At 34.8% G+C, this 24,242-nt stretch overlaps 1 protein-coding gene across 1 annotated transcript in view; it reads left to right on the forward strand.

The window, feature by feature from the left end:
• ush2a (Usher syndrome 2A (autosomal recessive, mild)) overlaps positions 1-24,242 on the forward strand; it is a 405,544-nt gene that overhangs the window by 154,396 nt on the left and 226,906 nt on the right. The window contains exons 30-32 of the mRNA XM_088939657.1: positions 2,506-2,619; positions 9,141-9,302; positions 19,675-19,834. Of these exons, the coding sequence (XP_088795783.1) occupies positions 2,506-2,619; positions 9,141-9,302; positions 19,675-19,834 (436 nt within the window). The remainder of the gene's footprint in view (positions 1-2,505; positions 2,620-9,140; positions 9,303-19,674; positions 19,835-24,242) is intronic.

A 24,242-nucleotide genomic window follows, 5' to 3' on the forward strand; every position in this document is an offset into this window, starting at 1 on the left:
GCATACTAATTTTTGTAATGTCAATAGCCTTTATTAATATATCATAGTTGATCTCATAGCAATTAGATTTTTTTAAATTAATAGAAACAAATAGGATATTTAATTGTTTTTTACATCAGAATCATGTTTTTTTTTGTTTAACAAGAATACACTAATAAAAAATACCAAATACACATGAGAGCATTTTGTTTTTCAAAAGTCTCAGAAATTACAAATAAAACGGGTAGCAATTTAATTTAGACAACACCTTTCCTGTTGAAGTATGAGGATTGTAATAGTGAATTATACTGTATGTTAGAGTGTAAAAGTAGGAAAAAAGTATTTGAAGGTTTTCATTGTTTTGCAGATCAGGGGTTTCTATAGTATGTCATTAAAATATTTCCAATGGTGTCTACAGAGGATACTAATATATACACAACCTATGTTTCGTGTAATTTATTTTCTAGCTTATTAGATCTTTTTGCCCCATGATCCAATTTCCTAATTTTAAATTATTTAACATATGCAAGCTTCTGGTGTGATTTTCATTCCAACATTGTCTCCAAGTTACTAATGTGTGTGAATTATAATACAATTTTCCTCTATGATTGCTTTTTCTTTAATTATCCAAGAGTTTGCAAAGTTTTGCACATGTACAAATGTATTAATACTTAGTAGTCCTTAAAATATTTTACCCTATAAACTCATACCACTAGTTAGAATTACATTGCAATCTTCACAGTCTCGATAACAATATTTTTATGAGAATTCCAGTGCCATAGACATTACATCAATTCTTATGAAACACTTTGTAAACACTCAAAATAGATACTCAGAACCTTATAAAAAATATAATCCATACTGTATTATCATTTACACTATGAGAGTTATTAAACAATCATTAAATAGTCAGAAAGAGGTGGATGGTTGTAAGGAAGGAATTGGATAAACTTATTTCTTATTGGATATTTCTAAGGCTTGAGGGGCAGTAATAAGTCCATCTGAAGTGGCAAGCAGGAGGTCTGTGGTCAGAGCGATGAGATCCTGAGCCTCAGGTCCCCAAGCAGATGGAAGCAGCAAAGATTTTGATTCACATTTGGCTCAGTGAGATTTTCTTTTCATTGAGTGACTCTCTTTTCATTATCAGTCTCACCATCTATTTACCAAGTAGTTTTAGATTTTTTTTACAGTTGGAAGAAATGACTTTTGTGTTTTAATTTGCAGATCCTGCCATAATTTGTTTTATTAAAAACAGCTGCTTATTTATCTTATTTATCACATCAATTATTTTTTCCAGCTTTATCACTTGTATTTGTGATTATTTTTTTAATTGAATAATCAGTGAAAATAGAGAATAATTACAATTATACATGTTCACACAATTTTAAAATATTCCTTTATTAAGGTTAAAGTCAATAGCCAATATTTTTCTTTCATTTTTTAAAACAAATATCTTTAACCTTCTGTATTATCTAATGTTACTATTTGGGCTGTAAGTCTTACTGTACCGTAAGATTGTAGAGTAGGATTGATATTCTATCAACAGTGACACTTTTACTGATTATAGAGACATATTTGTCACATGTGGTGAGATTTTTCTGTTAGGAGAAATATTCTAAATATTGTAAATATTAAACATTGATTTTTATATATGTACAGTATGTCAAAGCACATAATAAAAACTATTTCCAATAAAAGACAATTTGCTATAAAAAGAAAGAAAATCAGTAAAAGATGATTGGACTAGTCATTGGCTTAATTGAATTAAGCACTGGGTGACAGAAAAGCCACCTGGCCAATTACAGACAGGCCAAGGTGTTTACCTTCCCTGTATAAACTACATGAAGTTGACAGCAATCTTTCCGCCCACAGATTAACATAATGAAGGAGAACAGATTATATGGAATATGGCCAAAGAGTCATTCAAATAAAAACCGTTAGAAGACGGCATTTTCTTTCTGATAAATAATTAAATAAATCTTAATCTGCAAACCACAAAATTAATTAAAACCAATGCAATCTGAGGTCAATTAAAAAAATCCATAATGCTTATGCAAGGAAAAAATGGAATACAGTTTAGAAACTTAAATAATTCTTAATTATAATTCTTATATTTCTTATGCTTACCATTTATGAATATAGTATTAACAAACAAATCTATAAAGATATATACCACACATGAGGACCAATTTCAGTGCACTACAGAGAAAAAAAAGAAATTCTAAATGTTTTAAATACAAAGTTAGTGCAAAAGTATGACCTACTATCTACATTTTGTCACTATTAAATCACATCATTAGTGTCCCATATTCCATATCTTCCTCTGATATCTTTCATTTCTATGATTAATAGGTGATATTACTACTTGATAATAAAGATCTTTTTAATTTAGGCCTATTATGAGAACTGATGGTTATATTATGCTGTGTTTGAGAAGCAATTGCATTAGAGCTAGTACCGTTAGTTTTAAAACATATTTGAAATATGAAAAAATAGAATGACACTTGCCTTTTTCTTCTGTTGCAGGCAATTTAACTGGCCTAGCTCCTTTTACAAACTATAGCATTACCCTAACAGTGTGCACCCTGGCTGGCTGCTCTGAGAGCTTCCATGGAAGGAACATCAGCACTCCACAAGAGGGTAAAGTAATTTAGAGGGTCTTGACTCGCACATTTCTTTGATGAATAATAAAATCAGAGAAGAGCTAAAATGGTACAGAGCCATTTGCTGGAAAACTCCAAACTAATTTGATGACAAAGTGCATTGCCAGCCTGTAATTGCTCCATTTTTTTGGGGAGGGGGGATGTGTGTGAAAATGAATCAAACTCTATACCCTTTAATGACATGCATCTTTAATAGCTGTAATGCAGATTAATGGGCTTTTTAATTGCTGTTACATTGTTCATGCAAGAGCCTTGTCATTAATACGAGGCATCTGAAAGATTAATGAAAGCTTCTTCATTTTACTACGCCACAGAAGTAAATCTAGAGACAGTCTGGCTAAAAAGAATTGATTGTATAGCAAAGTATGAAATTGAGAATCAAACGCTTGATTTCCATGCTCTCTTTTGAACTGCTGAAGGCTGCTTAAAGATTTGCTGCTGAAACAGTCACTGAGGCAGTGGAGCTTTCATTCTGTTTCTTTATTTGCTTTGTCATTTAACTGTATGTATGGAACAAATCTCTCCTCTGAATATGAACTGAACAGCTTACAGCTTAAAACAAATAACATGGATAGTCAAGGAACATACTGACATAAAACAATAGAAGAATAAAGACAAATTAATCACATATGACAGTTATTTTTCTTAATGGTTTATGGATGTGTTTATAAATATTATTAGTTTAGTTTTGCATATTTTGTGTGACTATGCCTTTTCAGTAAAGGTTTTGATAAGTCTGAGCAACCTCTCTCATCCTCCTGGTAGTCTATGTTTAGCCTGGCCTTAATGAAATCTTTGGGTTGTGTTTGAGGAATATCATGATTTTAGTAGTCTCTGTAGAGTAAAAAGTAAATTAAAGGTTGACATTAATACAGTGAAATTACAGTTTTAATTTGTACTGTAGGTACTTAAACTGAATTTTACACAATTTATCTACCGTATACTGTATGTGTCTGGTTGTGGCTGTAGACCAGTATTATATAGATCAAGTTTTACATTTCAGAACGTTTAACTACTGATACTTTTTTCGATTAACAGTAATCACTTAAGAAGTATGGTGACTAGGAAGGAAGGTGCAACTCCCTGGTTCTTCAAGGACTCTTGGAGTCTATTAAAAACAAAAAATCATGTTGATGTCCAATATATTGAAACAGTTGTAATAAACATTTTTTATCCTCTATTTCATTTTTGTATTTTAACAATGTCGTGTTCAATGCTATCCCCAAATTATCTGACCATTACTGTATATTTGTACATAAAAACATATATTGTACAACAAAAATATATTGAAATATATATATATAGTCCACAGAAATGAAATTGGAACCCTGACAAAATATATTCAGTTATCCTGTGAAGAATATATGAAACTACTTTAAAAAATGTAAAAAAAAAAATGAAACCTTAACACTCTGCTATCAATGTGTTTTGTTTTCTAAATTCAAAGAGCATGTGGTGGGCTCTATGATCTGGAGTCAGTAGTTTGAACATTGGTCATGTCACTAGCCAAGTGTGACTGGAAATCCCCAAGTGGTGATGCACAATTGGCAGAGTGCTGCCAGGGTAGGGTTGAAAATAGTTGACAAGGAAATTAAAATAGCATGTGGCATTCCATGGAGGTTACATGGGGATTTGATTCAAGGACTAAAATCCCTTGACATAAAGACAATGTCAGCCAAAGAGAGTTCTTTAAACTCCACACTGAAATCAGGGTACCATCAAAAATTGTAATTAAGAGGAGATGCATTTTGGACAAAAACTCTTTCACAAAGACCGTGAGAATGTGGAACAAAGGACACTGCCATGCTAATCAAGTGGATTTTCTGGGATCCTTCAAAAAATGCAGGAGATCAAGCTTTGATGCCAGACATTATCCAGGTTTATCTTACAAACATTCACCGAGGCTAAAGTCTAGCACTTAGGGCACCCATGGCATAACATTCTCATCTTCCAAGAAAACTACTGTTAAATGAGCAGTATGAGGACATATAATGTCCTGCTTGAGTGTTGTCATATCAGTAAAAGCCCAAAGGAACGGCAGTGAGTGAGGTTCTAGGAACAATGTAGTACTTTGCAGTCAAGTTGCCATCAATCACTACAGATGTGATTATGTAGAATGCCCAGACCTGGACCTCCCTATCAATTTTGGAGTGGTATCTGGACTGTGTTGGATTGTACATTCTTGCCTGTTTATAAACATAATGAGGTAATTTAATAGAAACAGTCAAAATCACATAAGTATATCAACTCAGTCACGAATGATCAGTTATTCAAAATGACACTTAAAACGTTTAACCAATATCTAAAATCCATATATTTTATTCTTCCAAAAATATACAAGCACAAATATAGTGATGTGTTTGTTTTGATGAACATCATATACAGGTGCAGCCATCTACAATACACGTTGAAACTCACGAAAGCACTCTGTGGTAACCCACAGTCCTATCCGGCATACGAAATTCAGAATTCTTTGTCACTAGCTGCTGCCACAATCCAAACAAGATGTACAGCAAACAGTTAGCAGCTGCACAGCTCACTGAAGTGATTCACACTATTGTTTATCGCCATTTGTACTGGGGACACATTAGATATTAAACTGAGAAGTAAATATTTTTTTATTAAACTTCATCTGATATCTTCAATGAATTGTGTGGAATGAATTGGGTTTAAAAAGTCAGCAGAATGTCCTGATTTGGGGAATATCGAAGGCAAAGGCTATCAGGAAGAAAAGGGTAGTTTGTTATTAATGGAGAAGTATTCGTGGTGAAGTACTAACTTCTGGTCAGAAACTACTGTTTTCTTCCTGATAGTCCCGGGGAAAGCCCACTGTACAGTACATGCCACAGTCACCAAACAGAAACTGTCTAGGAACAATGGACAGGGCATGGGCCCTGGAAACTAGGTCTGGGTTTGTTTGCATCAAACAGAAACTTGTGGAGATAAACATTTTCCTTGAAGGGAAAATGTCTTGGACTTTTGAAAGTTGGACTTTTAAAAGTATGTTGTTGTTTTTATAAACCATGCACATACCACTTTATAAACATGTAACCTTAAAAAAAACTTACTATGGCTTTAAAGCAGTATTTTGCAACAGTGTTGTTGCTAAAATAGGTAAAAATGTTTATGCCCTTTTTTCTTGTTTGGCAACATATTTGCACTTTGAATTAAGTGGAATGGTCATTGTCTCAAGTGTTGATCACAGCTGGATCTGGAAGCAAATTATTATTAACTGAACAGGTCTCATTTGCTAGTGCTTCTATAGTACCATTTTGTGTTATTGAAAGTAGCATCCAAGCTTCTTTCGTTCCTGAGATATAGCGTCTTATTTTCCAGAAACTTTTCCATTAGTAACACACTCTGGATAGTCAATGTATTTACAGGTAACTACATTACTAAATGTGAGGATAACAACACCTGCAAACTGCTCTTTTGCAGCCTGTCTGGGGGTGGGATTGGCTGGATTTTTTGGATTTGAATAACATTTCATTGCATTTGTGTGAATTGTAAATTTAAATCTGTCTCCAAATTCCTATTTTGACCACAAGAATAGCCATTTTAGCCTTAAAAGGAAACATGAGGAAACGATTACATTTTCATATAAAAAGATTTATGTCTTTTGAGCTATGTATCTAACAAATAAAAATATTTTTTCAAATATTATTGAAGTCTGTATTTGTGATACAGTAGTGTTACAGGTCACAGCCATAAAAGCATGAGATCCCCATAATTCTAAATAAAGAATATTGAAAGCTTCAATATTAGAATCTTCAGTGTTATTGTTTTTGTTCTTTAAACTAAGAGCACAACTTAGTATTACAGATAAAATAACCTAACACAGCATCTTATTTATAACTGAAGCAATGTTAACAACTGAGAATTAACATTGTTATAGCTCCAACTCTGTATGACAATACATTTTACATACAGTATACATTAAGAAGACTCAAACATCACAAACAGTATATTTTATATTAATAGTGTAATAAACTCTAGATTTTTACAAGGATTTAATGTTATTTACAGCAAATAAATTATTACTGACCTGTAAATAAAGAATACTGAGAAGAGATGTCAATCTTCAGTGTTTTCATTGCCCTCATTTAATTAAACTAAGAGCACAACTTAGTAATCGTTCTCCCTGTCCACTCTCCTAACGGAAAGTTTCCAGTCTCAAGCAGCAGTATAGCAAGTGGAAGGAAGGACTGAATACATCATATGGATCTTAATAAATGAAAAACATTACCATTCCATGAATCAAATCTTATCTACCCTTTACAGTAGTGTTTCCAATGTTTTTTTGCACATACAGCGTGTTATTAACTACTTTGGTCAACTTAGCACATCGTGCCCCTTACAAAACATGTAATCTGATTTCCTAGCATTTACAATTTTCAATATGTAACAACTTCATTCAAATCATTACTTAAAACTTTTATTTTAATCTGAACTCTCTTTTGTTTTTTTTATGTTTATTTGCTTTTAAATACTGTATGTTTTTAATGCCACTATGTATAATATATATTTTTATAATTAGAAAAATTATATCTAAAATAAATTCACCTGTTTTCTAATTACTATTTATGCACAATTACTTATTATTCTATATACTGTATTATGTGACATATCTCATTTGAAGTTGTGGTAGCAACATGGTAACAATATCCTACATTACAGAGTCACTGTGCCACCTGGCAGCCTTACATAGTAATGCAGTCTTTAAGGACTTTGAGTCCATCACATCGTGGTATATCTACTGACACCTTGCACATTCTACATGGTTGCATCTGTATACTGAGAGGCACTGAAAATACAACAAATGATTTTGGTTCTAGCCATTTCCCAGAAGAACAGTATACTGTATCTCCAATATCTGAGTAAAATCATTTCACTAACTTCCCAACAATCTACTAATAAAATGTGAAATCTTATACTGTATTTGTAACATACAATACATGTATATGGTAGATCTTGTCACAGGTTAGAAGTGAAGAGGACATGAGATGCTAGGTGAAGACTGTGAGCCAGTCAACAATATCAAATATCCCTTCAGCTGTTACAATACGTTCTGACGGATTCAACGCATGATCGACAGCTGTGCGTCATCACCCTTATGCAAGATTGGTATGTCCAATTGAGATATCTCCAAGAACAACATTGTCCTGCATCCCAAATTGCCACAAACACACCTGGATACCACTTTTCCTAGATCATTAAGAGCTGCAATATAGTATGGCTGAAATTAATATTTTGACTTTCTTGATGGCTCTTTGTGTTACACTCTGGAGACAATGTTCTTTCCCCACATATTATAATGTACTTTACTTAAAATTATGCCCTCATGTGTATGCAAAACAGTGACATATGTCTCATGCATTATTCACGTATGGCATGGCATACTGTAAGTGCATACAGTATGATGCATTGGCCATTGTATTCACCTGACATACTGTACAGTATATGTCTATAGAGCACCTCTAGAATCACTCAATTGGTATGTGAATTGAGTGGATCTGTAACCATGAAAGATCAAAGTTGTTCTTTAAAAAAGTGAACCTCAATTTGAACATTAATGTGTTATGAATGTACCAGTATTATATACAGACCGTTGTTTCTGCCTACAACTTTAGTCAAATGTGATGCTAAACTAATCTGTTGCATTTTAATGCCTCTCAGTATATAGAGCATGCTGTTTATGTTTTTGTAGAGATTTTTTGTTCAGTTCTGCTGTACAGAATAAGAGATGATCTATCAGATCCTGTGCATGCATAGAATCTGCTTAAGGTTTTTGTCATGGATATTCTATATTCACTTAATATGCGTTGCACACTAATTAAGTGAGGCCCAGGAGTACTCAATGGTTTTCTCTGGAGAAATTGCTGCTCTTTTCTTCCCTCCTTCTTTTTTCCTGACCCTCATGGAATTCAGTTAAAATTGAAGTAAAAAAGTCCTTTTGAAAAATAGTTTACATATCAAAAATGGCATAAAAGATCATTATAGCTCTGTACTGCTGTATATATACAGTATATAGTTAAATATACCCTATAGTGCTCCAAAGCAACGCACACAAAATCGTGATCCATATGTCTAATGTGAATGGGCATTGGTTACTGTTTAAACTTAAATCACTCGTGTGTAGCAGAAAGGAAAGTATTTTGAAAGTACTATCAAATTTTATGTCTGATGAAAAATTATATTGCTTAATAAATGAAACGTTTTTTTTAAATTATTTTAAGTAGTGTTGGATGTGTAGCAGTTTTAATTTTAACTTGGACTGTTACCTCACCACATTATTGCAACATTATACTTTTCAGAATTCTGCTTAACATATTTTAATACTGTCAACGATCTACTGTAGCATGTTTTGAGTTGAGAAAAACACAACAGAAATTGAATACCACCATTCATAATGAAATGAATTCAGCTTTGAAAGTAGAATTACAGTAGTTTTATGTTGCTGTTTTTAATCTTTTGTTTGTTTTCCTTCTCTTTCCATAGCTCCCAGAGATGTAAATCCTCCCAAAGCTGACCCCTATCCTACTAATTTGTCTCTCTTCTGGGGTATTCCACACCATCCCAATGGAATTATTACTGAGTATATTTTATATAAGGATGGCAGTCTTATCTATAGAGGCAACCAGACCATGTTTAAAGTAACCAGTAAGTACTCTGTATTTGTTTAGATCATCATGCGTCAACTGACTCAAAAAGCTTTTAAAAACTGAAGCCACTAACTTTATGCATCTGTGTGTGAGGGAGAGAAAGCATTCATGTGGCCATTGTCATAGGGTGTAGTAGAGCATCTGATACAGTAAAAGGTGTAAAGCCTAAAAAACACAGAATTAGCATTTGAAAGCAAAGGGGGTTCCCAGACCTTAACATCCATAATCTCTTCTGAAAATAAGTGCAGAATAACACAACAGCTCAATGCAGCTACTTTATTCAAGATTAAATAATATGTCCAGTACTTTCCTTTTTCAATTTCGTGAAGATTAGAATAGCAGTTTGTATAAGTTGTAGTTGGAATTGTAGCCATATACAAAAGATGCAACTTTAACAATTATGCAATTGATGCTAAGATAAATTTCTTTTGGTTTTACAGAAATTATAATTTTGAAAAAAATATCTATAGGAAAATGTACTTTCTCCATTTCTTAAAACATCGTCAACAAAAATAAACCATCATCTAACAAGTACTAAGCTAAAATGATTAATTACCAAAAATAGCAATTATATAGTTTCCCCCAGATTTATTCACACCCCTGATGGAAAAATAAAAAACCATCATATAACATAAGGATTTCTATTACAAACAACGAATGTATGATTCGATTGAAATTTGGAGATTGAGCTGAGCAGTCAAAAACATTTATTTTGTGTGCATGTTACTACATTTTCTTTGTGGAATGTATGCTTTGGATTATTTTCACACAGTAGTATCCATTTTCAGGTAAGCCTGAGCTTTGCAGAGGGCACCAGGATTTTGGCCAAAAAACAAGAGCCCCAGGACCTGAAATGTAAAACAACCCAAATACATAATATAGCCTTGCTATATTTCAAAACATGAGTTCTTTCTCAACATAATCTTAACTCTTTTACAGTATGCCAAACATAACAACATAGCAAATATTGTTGATATAAAGAAGTAATGTAGATATCCTGTTAGTATGTGTTCTGTGTTTGCAGTAATTAAAAGCAACACGTAGAATACTGTACAATTTAAACATTAAGAGCCTTGATGCTGTACAGAAGGATTTAAGGAGTGTAAGTGTTGCGCTTATGTGTATAGTGGTTAACTGAGAGAATGCAGTCTGTTTAAAGAGGAGAGACTTCAGCTGGTGCTAAAATGATGTATTAATCTGTCAACAAAAGCTTTTTTCCAAAAGAAAACTTTCGGTGATCCTCCAACAGACCCACTGATTATATTTCAAACATATAGTGCAGTCTGTAAGCATTCGGACAGTGACACAATTTTAGTCCCATGAAATGGGGGGACTATGTATTAAAAGGGCTGTGATTCCTATATGGTTCACTCAATATAGACGTAATTGTGCTGGACGATGTGCTGGAGTACAGAGCCAAAAAAGCAAAAATTGTGTCACTGTCCAAATACTTATGGAATGCACTGTAATTTGTGTTTTCCATAAGAGGTTTAAATGAATAAAGACATTTAAAGGAATAAATAATTAGCCACCAAAAAAATGGTCAGATGTGTTACTTGTATTGTCAGAAAAAGCAAAATATTTTTCTCCTTTTATTTTATTTAGAAAATTGCAATGATCATATTGTCAAATAAACAAGATTTATTTGATTATCATGGATAAAAAACAGAATTAATTAAGGCATCTGCCAGCAGCACCGTGCAGCTCACAACTGGAAACCCACTGAGGTATGAGCCTGGTCAGTACCTGGATGAGAGACCTCCTGGGAAAAATTAAGGTTGCTACTGGAAGAGGTGTTAGTGGGACTAGCAGAGGGCGTTCACCCTGCAGTCTGTGTGGGTCCTAATGCCCCAGTATAGTGGCTGGGACACTGTAATGTAAAAAGGCGCCGTCCTTCAGATGAGATGTAAAACTGAGGGCCTGACTCTCAGTGGTCATTAAAAATTCAAGGGCATTTCTCAAAAAGAATAGGGGTGTAACCTCGGTCTCCTGGCCAAATTTCCCATTTTCCTTTATGAATTGGCTTCATCACTCTGTTCTCTATCACTAGCTGGTGTGTGGTGAGTGTACTGTTGCACTATGGCAGCCATTACCTGTAAAGCACTTTGAGTGGAGTGTCCAGGAAAGCACTATATAAATGTAAGCAATTATTTATTATTATTAAATGGTCACAACCCAAATGCCTTCAATTGAGCACATATACTGTACCAAGGCTGTCCAGTTGCACTCACACACATATACAGTATATACTGTATATACTAGTTAGGCACAAATAAGAGTACTATTCTGAATTGTACTTTAATTTATTTTTAACAACACAACTCAAATACTGTAAGCAAACGCGTCTCCAAGACAGCAGGGGAGTTCCAGGGCAAACATAGGTTTTGTGTAAGTGCTTTATACAGTGATCATAACAAGATCAGTAAGCCTAAGGCCTGGTAGATGGTACTTTACCACTTGAGGACCAAACCCAGAGATGAAGGAGATATAGTTGAGAATGTCACAGTGTGCTACCTGTGTGAGGCAGAAATTCTTACACAAAAAAGGAGCAACAATCTAGATCTCAGATCTCTTGCCTGTACATAGGCTCAATGTTACTGTTAATGTGAAAGAGAATGTGTAGGGTGTTTATAAAGATTTTTTAAAGTATGAAATAAGTGGCCTTTAAGTTTTACCCCATTCAGCAGAAATGCCCATATGAGAAAATCTCTTTAAGCAATCCGTTTCTTCTGTAAAATAAGATCAATGGAATTCTTCCAACAATAGCAAGAAATCAATATGAAAACAGCACATCATTCATAGGCAATATTGAAAATTATAGCTTGTTTGACAGTAATCGGTGGGGTTTCCATGCACTGAGATGTAATTTCTTGTAACACATCACCAGATAATGCTTGTTGATCTATTTCTGAGGAGTCTTATAGCGATCTGTTGTTCTTGTCAGCACTCCCTAGTGTTTGATTTTATGCAAATACAATAATCCAGGCAACGGTAGAGTTGATTTTTGTTCTGGGTATGATGGAATACAAATGTCACCAGCGATGGCACAGAAGAGTGTCAAGTGCACTTCACAGGAGTTCTGCAGTTTGTGGAACTAGTATACACTAGACAAATGGAAAAATCAAATATTTTAAAAACAAATATTGAAGTCTGAATTTTTTAATTAAAATTAGGGTCCCACATAACCTGCACTAAATAATTATATTCTGTCAGTGTCTACAATGTTTGAGGACTAAATTTACAGTGAAGTGAAGACTGATTTACACTCTGGGGTGCTTTACAGAAAGAGGTAATTTCTCTATGAGAGTTTCAGTTTCATTAAAGCTAGTGAAAATTTAAACATTCCTGTAAATTTGCTTATTGTGTTGTTATTCAACTCCTGAACATTTCAGTTTAGTCTTCTACTTCGAGTTTGCCCCAGAACAAAAGATCCAGGGCTGAGAGTGGATTCAGCAAGACAGAAAGGTGTCTACTTGTTTTCATCAACATGCCATTAAAACTGTAATGAAGCATCATTAAGTTATCTATATTCCTTTTCTAAAGTAATGCTATGTCTATTAATAACAAAAGTAACTGAAGTACTTTTGCAGCATAACTTAATAAAGATCTCTGTATTCTTTTTTATAAAGTCTGGAAAATATCAAGATTTCCATGTGTTAAAAATAAATTACATTGGACCATAGATTACGTCTTTGTTGGAAAAATAGCACCTGAATCCAATGCTTTATTTTCTGTGATTCATCATTGCTTAAGAAGGTTATCACAGGCAAGAAAAATAAAACTGAACTTGTCTGTGATTAAAATCAGAACAGGACAATAACTGCCGCAAATTAGAGGTACTGTATCCAACTCCAGTGCATGGCCACAATATCTGCTGGTTTTCACTCTTGCTCAGCTCTTATCAACCTAGGTGTACTAATTATTGGAAAAATCAGAGACGTTTAACATCTTTTTCAGCTCTTATGCTGTTGCACATTACTACTGAGACTTACAGTATAAAACATGCTAGACTACATCAGTCCAAAACTAGAGTTGGGCACTCTTGATGTAAACACCCAAACTATAACTAAATATGGCTTTTCCTTTTTAATATAATTTTTTTGTTTACCCCCTTTCTCCTATTTTACAGACTTTCATCTTTCATCTTGTTGTGTTCATACCATATACTGTACACATTTTAGGACTCTCAGGTATACCTTGCAATCTTGCTGAAAGATGTACAGTATAATGGGCTTATAAATTATAAACAAATATAAAAAAATAATGTCAGTCACCACCATAGTATACTGTATACACCTTAAATCATCAGAACAACTAGATATAGTTCCCTGGGTGTCTCCAGAAAAGATTGCTGAAAAGTGACAGAAACAACCCTTCTTTTGTTAAAACAATCTTGAACACATGAAGATTTGAACACACCTGTCGTCTTTCTGCTGTGTCCTGTGTTTCATTGTCTCAGTCAAAATGTGGTTTCTCATGGCAAGGCTCTTCTTCTTAAGCAGTGTATTCCACTCTGAAATATATTTTTTTTCATGTTTCAAAACACTCTTCCTTCTGCCTGTTTCTTTCCTAAACTGGGCTCTCAACAACTAAGTCTAATAACCACTTATTTATTTGAGAGAGGGGCACAGGTCCCAGCAAAAATCAATTATCAATAAAAAATAGACTCACTCCCTGCACCAAAAACATCTGAACGTGACAATGCCAAAATTATAAAAATCAAGACATTTTTTATGTAATCATTACTGGCAGTCAATTAAAAGCATGCTTAGTAGTTCACTAAAATGATTAAAGACAATAACATACTGTACATGTTTAAGAGCTGTGCAAGTGTTCTTAAATTAAAAAAATACTGACATGCTTTCTTAAATTACTTTTGTATGTGTTCATGTGACTAAAAATTTGATTAAACAGTATACTGGTATATAGAAAAGGGAACGTAAAGACCCATCAAATTAATATTCATTGTATATAAAATCATAGTAAGACCAATAAAGTGTAATTCTGAGGTAACTGCTATTAATATCAACAGTCTAGTGTTCTATAAAGACATAACAGTGTATTTTTAAGTGGAGAATTTTCTCTTAGCTTTCCAAGTTCACAAGTTTAATATTTGTCATCAAATGCATGAAATAAAAAAGGCAAAACTATTTATGATCCAACTAAACATCATTGTGACATTTTTATGAATTTTCATATCCTCCTTGGAAATAAAAAAAAACTTAAAAACTGGATTTAAGTTTCACAGTACCAAAAAGCTTACTTATCCTGTCAAAATTCATTGTTATTTCTTACAATATTTTAAACTACAGAACACATTTAATATATTTTTTAATAAAATGCACTGTGAAGACGTTAGTAACCTTTTTACATAGCTTAAGAAATGTTTTTTTTTGTTTTGGTAGAGGTTATTTTCTAACCCAATCATTACAATTTCTTTCAAGAAATCTTAATACAGTTCAGCTCCCATTAGGTCTCCTAAGTAGTTCAAGACATCTACGTGCCAAAGTTTGGAGATTTTGAAATATGTCATTAGGGCTCTGTGACGATGATTCCTCAAAGTATGTAATTTGTTGTTAGTAGGTGGAGTTGGGTGGGTTCAAAATTACATTCACCTGGCATACCACACCTGAAGCTTGCCAGGTGTACTGTATGTGGCCTTGCAGTGTTATTTGTGAGTGATGTCATCTCTCCATTGACTAATTGTAGGTTATCTGGTGGACTTTCTGGTATGACAGCTGGACTTTCAATACTGGCCTCAGAAAGAAACTGCTCATGATATAGCGAATTCATAAACACATCAACCAGTTAACTTTTGAAACTGTGAAAGTCTTGATATTTGTTGTTAAAACTCTTTGAATTGTGCATACAAAGAAGAGATTAAACTAATCTATTAAATGTGAATCAAGTGGCATTTAAGAAACAAATTGAGTTAGAATGTCACAAGAAGCCATAGTTCTTCATTAGAGCACTTCAGATCATTACAGTGACAAGCATGACACTTTACGACAGGACAGGACAGGTGTAACAACGCTGGCCCATTACAGATGGCTTGGCGTGGCACAACTTTGTAGCCTTCGTAAACTAGAACATGCAGATGTGATAGCCTCTATAAAAGGAATGATATTATAGATACCAACTTGTAATTGCCCAAGAACACTTGGACGATTAAGTGCATACACACTTTAGGAATCCTTTATCCATCATTTGGTTTAACATTATTTTGTTGAACATCTCATACCCCAATAATATGCGACTTTGCATTGCATTCACTATTTTTTGAAGCAGTATATATATTTTATTTTCATGTCAAGCTTTACTGCTTCAGTACTGAATTCACTGCCATATTTTTTCTGGAATATGTGCTTATCTTTAAAAATGTTTAAAGAATGCCTAGAAACCAAATTTCATTTCTGTTGGTCTGTAATAGAAATCACAATGATTCTACTTCTTTTTTCTAAATCTTTTGGCATTCTTTCTCTTATGTTTCCTGTTAAGGGAAAGAATGGTCTTTTAGGTTTGTTGACCTTTGATGACGAACATCTAAGGATATGGCTGGTTGCCATCCTGATGACTTGGGAGGGAAGAGGAGTGGGATCTGGGGATCTCCACTCACTGTGTTATGGCTACATAATCTTGCTGTACACTGTGGGCAAGTTGTTAAAAATTGTTTAAAAAATGTTTAAAAATAATAATAATAATTAATAATTACTTACACTTATATAGCGCTTTTCTGGACACTCCACTCAAAGCGCTTTACAGGTAATGGAGACTCCCCTCCACCACCACCAATGTGCAGCATCCACCTGGATGATGCGACGACAGCCATAGTGCACCAGAACGCTCACCACACATCAGCTATTAGTGGGTAGGAGAGCAGAGTAATGAAGCCAATTTATAGATGGGGATTATTAGGAGGCCATGATTGGTAAGGGCCAATGGGAAATTTGGCCAGGACGCCGGGGTTACACCCCTACTCTTCTCGAGAAACGCCCTGGGATTTTTAATGACCACAGAGAGTCAGGACCTCGGTTTTACATCTCATCCGAAGGACGGCGCCTGTTTACAGTATAGTGTCCCCGTTACTATACTGGGGCATTAGGACCCACATATGGACCGCAGGGTGAGCACCCCCTGGTGGCCCCACTAACACCTCTTCCAGCAGCAACCTTAGTTTTTCCCAGGAGGTCTCCCATCCAGGTACTGACCAGCTCACACCTGCTTAGCTTCAGTGGGTTCAAAAAGGTACTGAGCACATCATGAATACTTTATGTTATGTTTTGGCTACGTTTTGACGTCGATAGATTGTTGAAGTGTGCAAAATATCATAAAAGAATATCGGAATTTTAAAGTTGAGTGTATTTATGAGAAAACTGTTTTAAAAAGTTAAAAAAGAAACAGTCAATTGAGAACAGTGACTGATACAAAGTAAATCAACAAAGTAAAAAAATTGGTTTTGTGATATGAGAAATGAAATTCCTTCAAGCTGGTTAGAATGATTCAGTACATACACTATGATAGCGACACAGTTCTTCTTGTTGTAGGTCTGTATTTTATTATTCTGAGCTGAAAATTCATAATGGTTAGGGAACATTCTAAATATGACAATAATTAGAAAATAATAAGTATATAAATGAGAATAAGCAGACTATATATTGGCAATTTATTAAGGTTAGCATACAAAATTCATTTCAAAATATGTTTTCTGATTAACCTGGAGCTGCTCTTCACAGAGGTTTGTTCATCTCCGCTCTGAGTCACAGGATCCTTGTCAATAAATTGATTTCTGTCTATAAATATTTTAATAAAAACAAGAAGCTAAGCTAAAATAAATAAAAAGAGAAATTGTATAGGAATTCAACAAATTGTGTTCAGGTACAGTATCTTTAATGATTCTATGTAAGTTTTATAGCTTGTGGTAGTTGCTTTCTTTTCCCTAGAAAACCGATGTAATAATTTGTGGCACTGGAATGTCAGCTCAGGAACTGAATCTTTCACAGCATTCAGTGTCTAGCATGGTATAAATCTGCTGTGGAGCCTTCTTGTGTATTTATTTTTTTATTCATTTTATGATGATAGCCGATGTCAGTGGTAATTACTACACCAGATCTACTTTCATAAAAATGAACAAAACGGCTTCTGTTTGACTTCTCGGGCAGAGATTAATAGCACTGACTGATGGCGATTTTATGGGACAGCAATCTCTATAAAGATTTTTGATAAAATAACGTGTTTTTCTGAAATGAGGCTGACAGTATAAATCTAGAACCATAAAAGTAGGGCATTTGCAGAATGAAAGAGAATCAGATTTTAAATTACACCACAGAATCAACCTCACGTAATTCAGGATTTAGAAATATAAAGTTGGCTCATTTTGCTAGCATCTTGTTTTGTTTTTTTGTTTTTTTACACTTATCAGATTATCCTAAAACAACCTGATAACTCTTTACTAAGTTCTGAATGTGTTATTTTTTTGTCTAAGTGAAAAGTGTGTAAAATTATTTTTCAACATGTAAAAAAAATAACAATTGTATATAAATCTTAGATGCAATGAAGAAGGGGACTTTCAATTGAGGGTACAAATAATACTGAACAGCTTTTCAATTAAAATAGTAGAGAGAAATGCATGTTTCAACCTTATCTAAACCAGGTTTACATTTTAAAAAATCAGGCCAACTCTTATTCCTCATATTACTTAAAAATAGTCAGTTAAAATGTGAATAAAAAAACCAATGAAAAATGTGTGGTCAAACAATGACAAGTTTATAGCTTGGGTAGGTAGCTGTATAAGCATGTGTAGGCTGCAAAGGAACAAGTAAAAGTTTATTCCATGCTGAAAAGAGAAGAAAAGAAACACAACGATTCAGCTATGGAGCCTTCTTCGGGCCTTCTTCTTCACACCCAAAAAAGGCTTCAGCATGAAATAAACCTTTACTTGTTCCAATACAGTTATATGTTTAAAGAAAAAAACTGAACATTTTATACCAATGGGTGTGATAAGAAAACACTGTTCCTGTAGGAAAACATGTCCTATTATTTACTATTGATTCTAAAACAAAAAATTGAACTTGACCAAAAATTGAGTTCAACACATTTTGCGCTTTTACAATGTCAACTCCTATCAAACACTTATTGACTGCCTTTTTCTGCAACTAAAACTACTTGTTTTAACCATAGTATAATGCTTTTGTCTATTCCATTCATTATATATACTGATGGAAAAAAGAAACGTAACATTTTCTGGAATGAGAATACTATAGTAATAGCTTATGTAGTTTCACAAAAAGTTGTCAATTTGTTTTAAGCCCTCTGACCAGCAATACAGGTTGTGCAGTGAGGCATTGCAACTTGCCAATCACACAAAAGCTCGTTAGGTGCACTTTTACCCAACGAGATCCAGGTGGAACAATGCCTGATCAGGTCACCTTTAAAAAGGACTTGATTCAAAGCTTAGGTCACTGCAAGAAAAAGGCCACACTTAGCCAGCTTTCTCTGCATTACATAATGCCTCGAATGTCACCAGAAGCAAAGGAGAGGGCCATTGGCAGGCATGTCATGTGCAACCATTGCCAGACACTATGGAGTAAGCTGCTCCACTGTGTCCCAGCTGCAGAGAAGGTTTCAGCAGACCGGCAGGACAGATGACCATCCAAGATCCAGTGGCCCTCGAGTGACCACACCAGAGCAGGACTGACACATCAGACTGGTCAATCTGAGAGATCGTTTCAAATCTGCCACCTGTACTGCTGCAGAAACTGCCGGCAGACACAATCCCTACATCAGTGACAGGACAGTGAGGCTCCATGCTGCTGGCCTTAGAGCAAGGCAACCTGTCAGAGGCCCTCTACTCACACCTCCTAGATGTCACACCCGACTGGCTTGGGCCAGACAGAGGCTGCGATGGACTCGTCAGCAGTGGCATCAGGTCCTCTTCACAGATGAGTCACTCTTCAGCTTGTTCCACGCAGGGCCAGAGTATGGAGGAGGAGGTGTTACGTTTCTTTTTTCCATCGGTATATTTTATTCATCTGAACTATGTTTAAATGTGCACTAAATATTAGGTGTACAACTTTTTTCTGGGGAAATCGACACCATTATTTTAAACCATTTTTTTAGAGATGTGGGCAAATGCAATCAGGTTATTTTAAACTATTCTGCCAACATCAAAAACTGATCCTTGACATTGATCATTTTTTGAGGGAGCAGATCATGGACCTTAATTTAATTATTCAGTTTGTTTTGAACATTGTTTTGAACATTTTTTATAAATTGTATTATAATGCATTCTTATTTAAAATAATATTTTCATATCAGCATGTGTAATGAGTGCTTTGTATTTTATTATGGCAATAGTTGTCTTTTTCCACCAGGACTGGGTGTGTACACTCCTCACACATTTGTACTGACAGCCTGCACCATCGCTGGCTGCTCCAACAGCTCCCAGGTCACCCTATTCACAGGGCAGTTGCCACCAACCCATGTGGATGAGCCCATTCTCACTGTTCTGGACTCCCGGAGCATACATGTGCGGTGAGTCTTTGCCGAACTCCAGGCACCTTACATACAGAATGTATAAAAATCCACAGAGGAGTGAAGTCAGTTACTTTGGAAGAAGTTGACAGAAAATGTGATTAATTGTGATTAAAAGATATCAAACTGATTAGCTTTACAGAATTTGCTAACCTGGCATTAGATTTTTCGTCAAGCTAAAAAGTACATACTCCACCCTCATTAAAGCACTGTCCTTGGGACGTCATGGTCCTTCTGTGTGCTATAACGAGTCATTTGGTATAATGAAGGTGGTTTTGCTCAGCTTTTATCATTTATTTTATCAAAGTCTCATAATGAGGCAGAGGATATACTGTAGGTTTTATGTTGACACCTTTGTTTCAATTCCACAGGTATTCAGATCTTTCCATTGCCGTTTCTATGCAGTTTAATTATAGACATGGTTTAGTCAGGAATACAGTGATGGGGAACTGGTACTTTTTTTCTCACTTAATATCTAGATTATTTTATTAGAATATGTGATCGCAATTATTCTAATTACTGCAGCCCACATCAATGTCATAGGTCTAGACAAAATTAGCATTAAAAAACATACCTGATTGAGCATCAGACAGGGTTTCAAATTAGGTGATGCTTAAAAGAGCCAGTAAGGAACACACAGACCTTTGACAAAATAGCAGCCACATTCAATTGAACAGAATTTTTTTCAACAATTATTTTGAAATATGATTAAAAAAAATATAACAAAATATTTCGGAAATGAATGTATTGTCTAAAATATACATTTATACTGGGCTATTTGAGAATCTTTTTGAAAATCTAACACATTGTGAATGTAGAAATTTTATTGAAATACGTACTGTATACTGTATAGTTTCAATATTTTTTGTGTACCAAGTTAAAGTACAAAAAAGGTAAAACAACATAACACTTTAAAAACAAATGTTTCTGTGACAAAATGTATATTGATCGACAATTAAAATGCACCAGTCTTCAATATTTTTTGTCCACATAATATCACATCAGTATGTAGTGTAGCACCTTGATTAAAACTGCACTATAAATTCATAAATTAAAATGTGAAGAAATGACCTTTTTAAAAAAAAAACATTTAATACACAACATGAAATACCAGAGTACCACCATACAAAATTAGCAACAAAATTCTTATAATATATTAATTATAACACAGTTCTTAGATTCAGGCTTTCTGTGACACACTGCTTAAACACAATGTACACATAATTCAAATTTTGAGCTTAATTTAAACACAGCAGTACACAACACAACATTCTAAAAGCAATCTGAAGTATACTGGTGCTCTCTCAACTCCTTTTTGTTTGCTGTATTTGGCAATATAATAATAATGACTTTCTCTACTCTCACCGTTAATAAAACAATATTAATAAGGTACTGTATTAAAATAAGTATTTTAAAAAAGAGACAAGACCCTTGGGCAAAGAGCCCTCTCGTTAGGGATGTGATTAGGGTCAAACTGTATTGGTTATCTTACATATATTAAATTATATTGTGTTGAGCTATTTTGATGACGTTCACTGTATCAGATTTAGTATAAGCAAATCCAATCTGCTTGCTGTGTAATAAATGTGTTTCTGTCAACATGTAAAATAACCTATTATGTGATTTGAAGGTGCATCACACATTTTTTTTTTTACAAAGTAAATTATTATTGACTGATCCCAACCTACCCACACCAGCTTTCAACCAATTGTGGGCTTGTGCTTGAGACATGCTCTTTATACTCAGCTAGTGATATGTCCCAGGCTTAAACCTGTGACAATTGCAACATAGAGCTCAGCCTATACTTGGGCAAGTGCCTTTACCAGAAGCCTTCCCACTCTGACTTGGGAGGCCCTAAAAGCATCCAACTTTATAGCCCAGAATGGTGCCCTCTTCAGGTCCATTCAGAGGTCCAATATACTACCATTTATTATTATTGCTGCTTTATATCTTAGCACCATGATCATGAAACACTGCAGCAAAACAGTATTTTAAATATACATTAAATCAGAGCTGTGCTCATTTTAAGAAATCTATAACAGGGCAATCATGTATGAGTTAAGTCACCAGGGGGCAGCATAAAAACACTTCAGAAATAGGGAGAAAATGCAGTAACTAAATGCAGATGAGGTATTGTAATTAGGGGATTGGCATCAATTGTTGAAAGCTGGTTTTCCCTACATAAAGGTTAAGTGGGTAAACAGAAGTTGTCTACCCATGTTTGGGTTATAACCTCAATGTCAGCAAGAAGCAGAGTCAAAACATAAGTGAAACGAACGATTGAAAAATTAACGCATGTCCCAGATGGGATTTTGTATTCAATACTGAGTCTTGTCATGTGGTGAGAATCTTGATTATTAGGTTATTGAGAGCAGGGGATCACTCTTGAAACGTAACAGCCTCAGCTGTTGCTTCGTCAGCCCGCTGTTAAGGCAATTAAGATAGTAGAGTGGGTCTGGCCAAACAGGATCAACCGAGTTGAGTCGACTGCTACTAATTCATAAGGGATGATAAGTTCATAGGCGTGCAAGTGACAGGCTAGTTTCAGGTAAAAAGGTTAGAAGGAACAAAGCTGGTCTGGTTTGCACTAAATCCCAGTTCTAAAATGGGGAGTAATGTGTACAGATCCTCAACACACAGTTAGCAAATAAAGGGGATTGGTCAATACATCACAGCCATTTAGTATCATTTCTGAATTGCATTAACTTTCCATGCTCAAATAAATATCCCACTTTTGTTGGCATCTTTGTTTCATCACATTCATACAGTCCTCTCTGTCACCAAGAGTTTTTTAAACTAATATTTGAATTATCTTAAATGAGGAAGAGAATTTCAGCCATTTTATTGCCTGACAGTAGTGTCATGGAAGCCGGAGGCTAGCCGTGGAAAGACCGAGACCGGGACAGGAAGACCCTATGCGTAGTGGCAGGGGTTTGCTCCGGGCTCGAGGTATTGGGTGGAGTCGAGGAAAAGAGACGAGAGCCCTCGGGCAGCGGACATGGGGCGACCTGGTGAGGCTAGTCTCACGACATCCGATTCCAATGCCGAGCGAGGTGGATAGGGAGACCCGGAAATATATAGCCCCAAGCAAAGACACACCGGAAGAACAAGTAAAGCACAGAGAAACTAGGAACAGGACAGAGAAGGAGCACCCTCTACATCTAGAGGGCGCTCCTCTAGATGACAAGTAGGATGTATGCGTTGGCTATCCACAGAATTATTTAAGGTAGTGACACATGAACCTAAATGGGACTTCAATACAAATTAATAAAAAAGTTTTTTGCTCTAGAGAATTTGAAATATTTAAGTAAACCAAACATAATTTGGCGTAGCCTGTATACGATACACTGTATATATATATACTTATAGCATTTTTGTTTAATGTCATTCTTGTTTTCAGGTTTCAATAATAAAACAAATAACTTCTATTTTTTTAATATATAACGATCAGTTTATGAATGAGTCAAACCTTATCACATACACGACAGTAACAAAAAATGCACATTTAGCACAACCAACATAAATGTGCTCCTAAGATTGAGGACTACATTACCTTTAGATTACTACAACACATTTCCAGAAAAAGTCTGCCCCAGGCACTTTTGGTGTGGTTGGTCTAATGCATGGCTCCCAAGGGCAGGCACCTCCACTTGTCCTAAGTGATTGCACTGGGTTTGTCTCCAGGAAGCGGCCAATGAAAGCTTTCTCTTGCTGAACTGTAGCAGTCTTCCAGTCTTGCTATTAGTCATGGGGCTTGGTGGTCTGTTGTCAGCTGAGATAAAGAATGGGTGCTGTTGTTTTAGAGCATCCTGAGGTCTTCAGTGGATGTTTCAATAACTACTTTGGCCAGCAGTGCCATTTGTCTGTGGATTTAACACAATGCACCCCATTACCAAACATTTTCTCTAAAGGATTTTTTTTGTGTGTTGGCCATTCATTCACATAAAGCCTAGCAAACTAAAAATCGTTAACTGGTGGTAATAATGGTAGCAAATATTAAATATTAAGTAGTAGAAAACATATTTTCAATGTAATACTTAGATGAGAGAAAATAGATGCTAATCACTGCTCCCTCTTTATACCAACATGTAAGAAAAGTGGTTTTAGTTTTTAATGTTTAAAATAAATCCCAATGTATTTTATAGTACTACCCCAGGATTTCTTGAATATTGTAGTCCTATTTTATATACTATAATGTAAAATACACTAAAATATTACTGTAATTTTGTAATATTTTAATAGTCTTTGCAAACAGACCTTACCATTGTATTTTCTGATATAAAAAAACAGTTTTTCTATAAAAACGAAGAGCTACAGTATGTTTTAACATACAGTACTTTAAAGGAAGACATTTTAATGGTTCCTTATTTAACTGTTGTGACCTACTTTGTCAAGAACACATTTAGAA

The sequence above is a fragment of the Atractosteus spatula genome, chromosome 2 (assembly GCF_055471065.1).
Source record: "Atractosteus spatula isolate fAtrSpa1 chromosome 2, fAtrSpa1.hap1, whole genome shotgun sequence".
NCBI lineage: Eukaryota > Metazoa > Chordata > Actinopteri > Semionotiformes > Lepisosteidae > Atractosteus > Atractosteus spatula.